Source organism: Cebus imitator, unplaced genomic scaffold, assembly GCF_001604975.1.
Source record: "Cebus imitator isolate Cc_AM_T3 unplaced genomic scaffold, Cebus_imitator-1.0 Scaffold33, whole genome shotgun sequence".
Classification (NCBI taxonomy): domain Eukaryota; kingdom Metazoa; phylum Chordata; class Mammalia; order Primates; family Cebidae; genus Cebus; species Cebus imitator.
The window spans coordinates 1281246-1291257 of record NW_016107348.1 but is presented as its reverse complement, the minus strand read 5'-3'; the positions used below and the strand labels follow the sequence as shown (position 1 = coordinate 1291257).

The 10012-nt window shown below is 44.3% G+C and overlaps 2 protein-coding genes across 6 annotated transcripts in view; one reads left to right on the top strand and one right to left on the bottom strand.

Annotated features, from left to right (window-relative positions):
* The window catches only part of ACBD6 (acyl-CoA binding domain containing 6), a 210863-nt gene that overhangs the window by 196762 nt on the left and 4089 nt on the right, over positions 1-10012 (top strand). For 2 of the 4 annotated variants that reach the window (XR_001823809.2, XR_001823807.2), the window contains exons 10-12: positions 94-1263; positions 2176-2256; positions 3963-4084. The gene's annotated coding sequence lies outside the window, so the exon portion shown is untranslated. Of the gene's footprint in view, positions 1-93; positions 1264-2175; positions 2257-3962; positions 4085-8392; positions 8652-10012 lie in introns of those variants that run through there. The other 2 variants (XR_001823808.2, XR_005199432.1) reach the window with 2 other exon arrangements.
* Positions 4774-10012, bottom strand: part of LHX4 (LIM homeobox 4) — a 47504-nt gene continuing 42265 nt past the window's right edge. For both annotated transcript variants that reach the window (XM_037737052.1, XM_037737053.1), the window contains exon 6: positions 4774-9615. In XM_037737052.1, the coding sequence (XP_037592980.1) occupies positions 9221-9615 (395 nt within the window). In that variant the 3' untranslated portion in view covers positions 4774-9220. The remainder of the gene's footprint in view (positions 9616-10012) is intronic.

Genomic DNA, 10012 nt, shown 5'->3' with positions numbered 1-10012 from the left:
GTGGTGGAGCTCTAGGCACTCAGGGTGCTTTCTCTCAGGGGTGGGAAATGATCTGGTGGTGGAGCGCTGGGCACTCAGGGTGCTTTCTCTCAGGGGTGGGAAAGTGACCATTTGAACCTAATGCTACTGGATGCAGTGGCTGAACATGTGGGACCATGAGGGCATTAAGAAGTCAAGAGGTGATTTCCAATGGACTGTGCTAGGCAGCAGCCACAAATTCATCATCGGCACTACAGGTAGGATTTATTTTTCCTTTCACTTGTGTAGCAATCCCGGTTTCCATTTTAATATTTAGAAGGTAAGTTCAATTGATGGACACTTTGTGTAATAAAAGACTCTTTTAAAGTACATGCTCATGCACACACGCAAGATAGAAAGTGGCACTCCAGTGCCCATGGTTTTCATGGAGTACATTTGTGGAGCCCAAAGCTTAGTCCTGGATATGTTTATAGCACTTTAACTCCGTTCGTGAGTTTGGAACCCTTCCAGAAAAAAAAAGACATATATTATTGTTTATAATCTGCTTTATTCCGCCAAACCTTGACTGAACAGACTTGTGGATTGCTCTTTAAATCCCTCAGTGCCTTTAACTACTGATACAGAAAGTGGTTAATGCGCATTCTAAATGAAGCTTGGCAGCCACTCCAGGAAATCACTTTAATTGAGGAGCATTAAATGTTAAAATGATTTTTTGTTTAAAGCCAGCACACACATACTGAGTATAGAAGTTCTGGCCCACCAGTAATAATAGTTTCTTGGTTATCATATCCCTCCAGCTTTGCAGTTGACAGGTGTCGAAAAAGTGACTTTCAGTTCACTGGGTCACTATCTGCAGACAGCTGGCCAGTGAGGAGGCAACCTTCAAGGATTCCACTTCAGAGGAGGGCAAGGGGCTGTCAACTTTATGGATGTTTGTTTTTCTGAAATAATAAACTAGTCCCAGGTGACTAAAATATGAGATTTAACCCCAAAGTCCTCGCCTGGGCTCTCCATTGCTATGCAGAAGCCATCTGTTGAAATCTATTTACCATTTTAAAGATCTCTTTTTTATTTCCAACTCCAAGTGTGTGCCAAGACCACTTTTCGGGGCCTATATTTTATCTTTCAGAAAGCAGTTTCCAGCCTTTCCCAAATCCCCAACCCCTGCCAACCAACAGGAGATCCTGGTCTAGGACTGGCAAGCAAGAGAAAGATAAATTACTCAATTTTTTTTTTAAAGGCCTCTCCTACAACTCTAGAGGCACTTCGGCCTCTCTGAACCATGTAAGCTCTGACCAGTTCAGGGACACCCTATAACTTGCCCAATTTAGTTACAGAATAACATACCAGTTTGTGTGTAATACCTAAATTCATTTTTTTTTGTTTTTGGAGATGGCCAAAGGAAAAATCACCAAAGAGTTCTAAAGGAAAATCCTAAAATCACAATGGCAAAAATGACAGAAGAAAATGAATTAAAAGTTCATAAAGAGACAAATGTTACATGCAAAAGCCCATGCCTGCTTTCTCTGAAAGGATGTGATATACTTTTCCCAGGGCAGGAGCTGATCATTTAAAAGACCTTTATTTAATAGTTTTGGATGGTTTATATTTACTACTCCTTTTAGGAGGATGATAATAAAATTTCTTTTTTCCTAATGATGTGGTCCCATTTTATAAACATCAATTTTTTTTCTGCCTCCTAACTCAGTACTTCTCCACAGTTGTGGCTGAACTATTTAATTCCCTGTGGCAGTCATGAGCCAAATAATCAGCCATACTGAGTTTGATCAGTGCTTCCTGCACAGCCAGGCAAAGAGACTTTATGAAGAAAGGCACCAGGAATTCTGAATAACTGAATAAAACTGAAATAGCATTCTTCTAAGCAAGTGTAGCAAAGGACACACTTTCAGACTGTAAGGGACTATTTTTTTTCTCAATTGATGAGAGCTCTCTCTGTTGCCCAGGCTGGCCTCAAACGCGTACCTTTGCCTCCTAAAGTGCCATGACAACTGGCCTGAGCCACGGCGGCTCTCAAGGACAATTTTTAAACTTTAAAATTTTTAAATTTTCAAATCTAGGGAAATACATGCAGATACACTGAGATCATCTCTCAAGATTTTACTTCTAGTTTAGTTAGTTAAAATGTACGACACACTGACTTACCTTTCATTTCTTTTTTTCCTTTTGTGATTTTAGCTGAGTAGAATCCTGGGCCCAAGGAGAAAGGATAGGAAAGCAGTGGAATGCTGACTGTGGAGCCTCCATGTGTTCTCCTGAGTGAGTCTTACTTCTTTCTGGCTAGTGATTTCGGCCCACCACAACCTCCACCTCGTGGTTCAAGCAATTCCCCTGCCTCAGCCTCCCAAGTAGCTGGGATTACAGGCCTGCGCCACCACGCCCAGCCAATTTTGTATTTTTAGTAGAGATGGGGTTTTCCGTGTTGATCAGGCTGGTCTCAAACTCTCAACCTCAGGTGATCCTCCCACCTTGGCCTCCCAAAGTGCTGGGATTATAGGCCTGAGCCACTGCGCCCGGCCCCTTTCCTTTATTCTTTAAGCAGCTGTCTTTTTGGAAAGCCACTGTCAGAAACAAAATCAGACTGCTCCAGAGCCAGTCTCCAGTGAGCAAACCACCAAAATAAGGCGGTGGGGGAGGGACAAGATCTTCTGTCCTTTGTGAGCTGGACACGTTGTATAGTCCCTAAAAGTTATGAGGTTAGCATTGTGGTGGGAGCTGTGTACACTACAGCATGAGTGGAAACAGTTCGATGAACCTGCTGTACTCAAAACAATTGATAGTATGTTGAAAACAAAGAGGCAACATAGACTGGTGATGAAGGGCTAAGAATGGAAGACAAATTACGGTACCCCAAAACATGGTATTGACTTCATAAACTGGCCAAAATTCTCATGCCCATTACCAGTGCCTCAGGAATGAGTAACCAAGTTTAGGAGCAACAGCCCTTCCTGCCCGCACTGTGAGTTTCCTTAACTACCACCCAAGGGACTGGGCTAGTGAAGAAAAAAGTCCTCACACTCAGCACCTTTTGTATTCCCCTGCCAATATCCTTACTCCCATTTGAAGCTCTGTCTTCTCCGCCCTTCCTTGGTATATAACCCAGGAAGATCTCTTGCCTTTCTCGGCCTGATAAAGCACTTACCACAGGAGATGATTTTGGCAAAGGATTATGACTCTCCTTGATAGCAGAGCTTTGGGTCTCCACTAAAAGACCTTTAATCCCTCCAAGAATCTCACTGGGCATTCTGCCTTGGAGGTACTAACTTTCTGTTTTAAGTGGGTAGACCTCAGCACACAAAGCAGGCCTAGGACTTAGGTTAAGTTACAGCAACCTGGTGGCAGCATTAGAGAACTCAGAGGTCCAGAGTCTAACCTCCTTTTTTGTACCTAACCAAGCTGTTCTGTGTAGTGCTTTTTTTTTTTTTTTTTTTAAGTTTTATCTGTCCAGGAAAGGAGAAAAAACAAAAGGGGAGAGGGAAACATCACATACATGATAAGCTGGTAGAGAAGTTGGCACTGCCACTGTCTAAGGAGTCTCAGAATATTTCCTTGCCCCATGGCCCCAAGTATTCCAGGATAACTGGTAGCTAAACATGTGATAAATAAGATCTCCTGACGAGACTCTATCAGCACCATCCAACAGAGCCATCTGCAATGGATGTTTTATATCACTGTTGCCCAAATACCGCAGCCACTAGTCACATGAAACTGTGGAGCACTTAAAATGTGTCTAGTGTAAGGAACTAAACTTTTAGTTTTATTAATCAATTTAAATAGCCATGTGTGGCTAGTAGCTACCCTACTGGACAGTGCCACTGCTTTGGATCTTCTCAGCCAAACAGAACTGATGACTAATGGGGAAAAGAATTACCCTGCAGTTTTTCCACAGTGGAATCCCAGCTGTAAAGAAATGCTATGACTTTTTTTTTTAATGTAATGAAAGTCTGTTGCTGTTTCCATTCCAGCTAAACTTAGGGTCTGCACACTGATAAAGCCTCCTGCTGAGAAAAAAACCTAAATGGAGATTTTCCTAGAAAATGTTTGTCCAGGAGCCCTGATGACTCTGATGAGGTGTTTCTGTTCCTCTGTAAATATAGACACTTGCATGTACTTTCTCTGGAAAGAAAAATGTATAAGGGTGAAGGACTTTTAAAATGCTACTGGACAGGCCGGGCACGGTGGCTCACACCTGTAATTCCAGCACTTTGGGAGGTCCAGGTGGGTGGATCACTTGAAGTCAGGAGTTAAACCAGCCTGGCCAATATGGCAAAACCCCCCATCTACTAAAAATACAAAAAATTAGCCAGGCATGGTGGCGCATGCCTATAATCCCACCTACTCTGGAGGCTGAGGGACAAAAATCACTTGAACTCAGGAAGCAGAGGTTGCAGTGAGCTGAGATCACACCACTGCACTCCAGCCTGGGCAACCGAGCAAGACTTTTATCAAAAAGTAAGATAAAATGCGACTGAACAAACAGTATTTAAAAATTATATGGTCAACATTTGTTCAGCTCATTTCCTAAGTTTGAGGACAGAGGACTGTGCCCAGGAAGTGGCTATTAGAAAAACCAGGGAACTTCTCCTGATCAATCCTTTATTGAGTGGTTCTGGTATTTCATGGCTCTAAGTATAATAGTTCTGGCATTCAGAGTTATATTTTTGGTTTCCTTCTGATGATAAAAAAAAAGACCCCATATCACTCAGTTTTTATTCTATTTATGTCAAGAGAAAAAATTGCCAGCAAACCAAATGAAAAGCAAGACACATCAGCATCTAAAGAATTTCCATATTTATTTTACATAATGTTACCGTATACATCTCATGCCAACACACAGGAGGCATATACAAACAAACGCAACAGCTTCTGTTTTCCAAAGTCACATGGCAATAAATAAGGATAGGTGGGTCCTTTTTTTTTTCCGTTTTTTTTTTTTTTTTCTCCAGGAAATGAGACTTCATTTCTCTTTAACTGTACAAAATTTACACTGTGAAGGATGAGGGCAACAATCCAGAGCTGAGGGGATCTGGGGCTTTGAGGTCTGACTGCAAGCTCAGAGCAACTTCTGGAATCCCACAGCCCTGAACCTGCTTGTTTGGCCGAACACAGTCCTCAAGTGGGAAAGTTGGTGTGATTCTTGCCTCTTGGTGAGCAACAGATGAGAGAGGGGGTGTCCTTCCTCTGTTCACCTGTGCTCCGCCTCCCTAAGCAAAGGAATGCTTGGTGTACCTCCCAAACCTGCAGCTTTCTCCTCACCAGAGCTAGCAGCATGAAACTGTGCTTTTAGTGTGGTCCTACCAAGCAGAGTGTGGATGGGATGACTTTGCTGAGCTCTCTCTTTTTGGCTCCAGTCACTGTGTTTAGAGCAGTTGGAGCAACTACTGCAAAAAGGGCCAATTGACCAATCCAAGAAAGAGAGAGCCAGTGATGTGCTTTTTATTTAGCTTTCAGCATGCCCAGAGCCCTTCAGCAGCAGGCAATAAAACAAAACTCATTTCCACTTAATTGAATTTTTCTTCATCTCACGGTTTCCAATTTTTAAAGTGCAATGTTTAAAAATGAGCCTCCTCAGGCCCTCCAGACCCTGCGGGCTACGGTCATTATTTTCATGGTTATGACCAAGTTGTCAGTCGTGGCATGTGAGAGTGTAGGTTCCAGAGAGTGGACTGTCATACAGCACACAGCTTTTCTAATTGGAAGCCTTGAACCCCTCCCATAAGGAGGCAGTTTGCAATCACCAGCTTGAGCTTCAGAGATGGGAATGTCTTTTGTTTTACAGACTTCTTACACTTCCTTGCAAAGTGAACTTAATGATGAAGATCTAACAGCCAGATTACCTTACTAGGTTTCCTGTTTTACACTGGCCAAGAAAAAAAATTTTAAGGACACTGCCAAATGCTTTTCTTGAGTCTTAATTTTTTCTTCTTTCCCTGATGTTTCACAGTATTCATTTGCAGGAACAATGTTAGCAATATGGTAGTTGATTTTTATTTTACATTATATTCATAACTGTCAGATGAGACAAGAAAGAGAAAGCACAAAGACTGAAAGGAATTTGCCTGAGGTTGCACAGTAACTCCTTGAAAGGCCAAGAACCCCACTCCCAACAATGTGATTTACCCATTGGGCCAGCTTAGCCCTTAAACCTGGTATTTCCTCCATGGTTTCATTACCTTCCAACAAATATAGATTCCTCCAAAGCCCCTCAGTTTCCATGTTTGCTTATACCAGTTACCACTGGTGAGGTTTTAAATAATTTGCTCCTGGATTCAAGAGCTTCCTACTCTAAAATTGGCCAGCCACGCACTGCAGATAATGGTTGCTAGTTAATTGCTGTCTTAGAGTCAAAGACAGGTCAAAATATTGTGAATGCCTCTAGAAGGTCTCATTTCATTTTTAAAATTCATCCATACATTTTAGCAAGGGGAAAACAGCTACCATGTAGCATGTTATACCCCATAATAGAACTTCCAAGCAACAGAGGAGTGCCTCCAAGAGAAGCTAAAGGTAATGAATGCCCTGCTTTTCTCCATTTCCAAACTCCAGAAGAGCCAAGGAACAGTCTTGTCATGCAGAGGCTCATTAGTGGCACCGGCCCACCCATAATGCTAACTCCACCTGCAAAAATCTTAGACCTACCGTGACTGTGCTTCTAAACAGGCAACAATGTTTGCTGCATTCTGGGGAGGTGGCTCTGGAAAACATAAAGCTCTCCTGGTTTTCAGGCCAGTGCTCTCAAGGGTTCTTCCAGCTACCCAGCCCTACTGATGCCAAAGAACTCTTGATCTCGTTAACTGTTCACTGAGTTCCTCAAGAGATTTATTATATTAGTATAAATGAGTAAGGCCTCTCCTTCTTCCACTATTGAACTGGGAATTAGTATGATTAACTTACAGAAACAAAAACTGATAAACTTAGAGTGATCTTAAACAGTGCTACACAGAGGAGGATGCCCCCTCTCTAAAGAGCCTGCTCTCCCCCACACTATACTCACCAAAAACATCAAGTGCCCCTGAAATCTATGACTTGGTCAGCCAAATAGTCAACCTGCAACATTGATCTGAGCGGGCAGCTTTTCAACTGGCTCACTGCCCAGCAGAGCCTTTTCTCCTGTGTATTTTGAGCAGCCTGCTAAGACATGTGTATTTAAAAAGCCATCCTCCAAAAGACAATTGCATTTTCTTTTCCTCACATGGCTTGTTATCTTGCATTTGTGTCTTCCTCCCCACCCCAATGTTCACATGATTGCCGAATTCCCAATAGCACAGAATTGGCTAGGCTTAACACACCATCATCCATAAACATGGAACCTCAAGAAAAGCATCTACATTTGCAGACTCCTCAAGCAAAAATCATGACCACTGCAGCACACCAAAAAACAAGGGTACGCTATAAAATTGGTCAGAGAAGAGGTGGCCCAAAGGCTGATCCCAGAATTTACTATTTGAAAGAAGCTTAAATGAACTCAGTTTCGTCCTGGAAGGAGGCTTAGAAAAGATGCAGCAGCCCAAGAGGAACTGTGTATTCTTCCTTTAGTCTGCCTACGACATGCCTAAATCTGTGCAGTCCTCAAAAGGTGACCAACCATTCACAGAAGGAAGGGTCCTTAGGGTCTCTGGCCCCATCACTTCATGTGATAGAAAGGCAGTGCCTTCTCACCCTTTTCCACTCTGCTGATCTCATTTAAGAGAATGGGAGGCCAGAAGAAGCAAACCACAGCTTTCCAGAAGGACAGGAGTGAATCCCAGCTGGCTAAATTCCAGTTTGCAAATGGAGAGCTTCCTGATGGCAGATGGGTGCACCCAGTGGGGGCTGAAGCACCATTCAGAACAGTGTTTCCCACAGCAGTGCACTGTCGCAGAAGTGGCAACTGGTAAAGCAGGGGTTGGCCTTGCCCTGGCCTCAGGCTTGGTGATGTGCTACTGCAAACCTGCACAACAGGAGTCCCTGCACCAGCACTGGCTAGCGAGCTCTGGCTTTCTGACCATGGAACTGCAGCCCAAAGCATGGCAGGTGTCCAGCCAGCAATCCAGAGAGATGCAGCCCAAGGACCACTTAGAACCCTTTGGACAATTTTAGGGCTGCTCCCCAAATTATTCTTCCCAACCAACATAGGCCAAAAAACCATTGCTGGTTCCTGGAAACGACCAAAACTGTCCTCCAATTGAGTCAGCCAGGACAGCAGAGAAAGCTTTCATTATTAAGGAGACAGGGGTAGACTTGCAAGCTCATCTAAACCAACTCCCTCAAAACAGACTCCAAATATTTCACCCAATAGGATGGGGAACTCTGGAAGACTGGCATTTGCTGATACGGCTGAACAGACTGCAGGTGTGGAATCCAAATGTGTCTACAAATGTTCACTGATTGTCATTCTCTTCTCCCCACATTTTAGTTTTGCTCATTTTGTAGCCCACAGCCTGTCTTGTGGAATAAATAATACAAGCAAATGAAGAAGGCACGCTGTGCACCAAGGGGACTCATCAGGCAGTCTGCAGTGGTGCCCCAGGGCCACTCAGCTCAGCCTCAGTCACCTGCAATGAAAACCACCTCTTGCCATCGGAGTCAGCGATACATATGGGACTTAAAAACCAAAACAAACTCATATTCTCTGCTTTGTAGGAAAGAATTCATATTTTCACAGCAAAAAAAAAGGGGGGGACATGTTTTTAATATCAAACTGTGGCCATCGAAGTGTTCACTGACCTTTAATAACTGACCTTTTCATTTTGAGATATAGGTTCAATAAGGGTAGTCCAGAAATCACTTCTATTTTACTCAAGGGCTGTGAGGCCTCCACCTCAGGAATCTCAGTTCTGGTGAAGCAGCGTTTTGGGAGGCATTGCGTGAAACACACCAGTTGGAGCAAAGTTCCCAAAGGCCAGAGGCGCCTATCACAGTCACCTTCTGCTGCCAAAGCACCGAGCAGCCAAGCCCATAAGCAGAACAGGAGGGGAGAGACCCAACAAGCCAGCGTCCCTAGAGCTCTAGGCCATTACCCGCTGTGCTGTGTTCTGAGATAAGGCTGCTCTCCCGCCGCTTCCCCAGGAAAACAGCGCCCTAGCGTGATCTCACAGCCTTCTAGGAATCAGCGGAGGACTTCCATTGAAAATAATGGAAATTCACATTGGCGTACTTTTGATCCTTAAAAGGCAAGTCTCTTTTGATCCTTGAAGATAGTCTCTCAAGCCAGGAGGACAGATAGGGTGGGGAGGAGAGAAGTTTAAAAAGGAGGATGATCCATTTCATCGAGCCAAGAGGCTGGGCTAGTTGGAAAGTCAGGATAGCCTACACTGCTTCCTGTGGAGATGTCAGAGGTGGGTCCCCCAGCCATGGTTCTCAGTGTCTGGCTTACTCCCTGCCCTGCATGCGCAATGATGCCCAAATTACTGTCCACCGTGTAATCCAGCCCATTGAGCAAAGGAGCGTGGGATGGCAGGGACGATATGGAGGATGGAGACTGGGGGATTCCATAGGGGCTCCCATCCCTCAAGTCCTGATAGGATTGTCCTGTCCCGTCCATGGAGAAGCTCCCATTCATTAACTGTCCGCCTGTAACGTCCCCCACGTTGCCATACATCCTATTGGTGTGGCCAAGTTCTGAGAGAATCTGATCCTCTGTGGACAAAAGAACGGAGATTTATTGTCAGCTACCAGGACTCCGATGGTCCCCTGCTCTTCACAACCTAGGAATACACTTGACCAGGAAGATGCCCAAGGACGGCAGCAGCCTTGCAGCCAAGCACGGGTCAGACACAATGATATGGCAGCCTGACATCCAGAGGCCAACCCAGGTCAAGGAGAAAAACGAGACACCTGCAAAGACTAAACCCCCAGGTCCCAGAGGGATGGACAAATGTGTGCTGAGCTTGTTGGTCCCAAGTGGCTCATGTGATAATACCCCGAGGATGCCGCCTAAGACTGGGTGGGGCAGATGTTCTCCACGTCACAAATGGAAACCACTTGCTGGTAAGATTTACTCTGAAAGCTTTCAAGCTGAGAAAGGGCTTGGTTT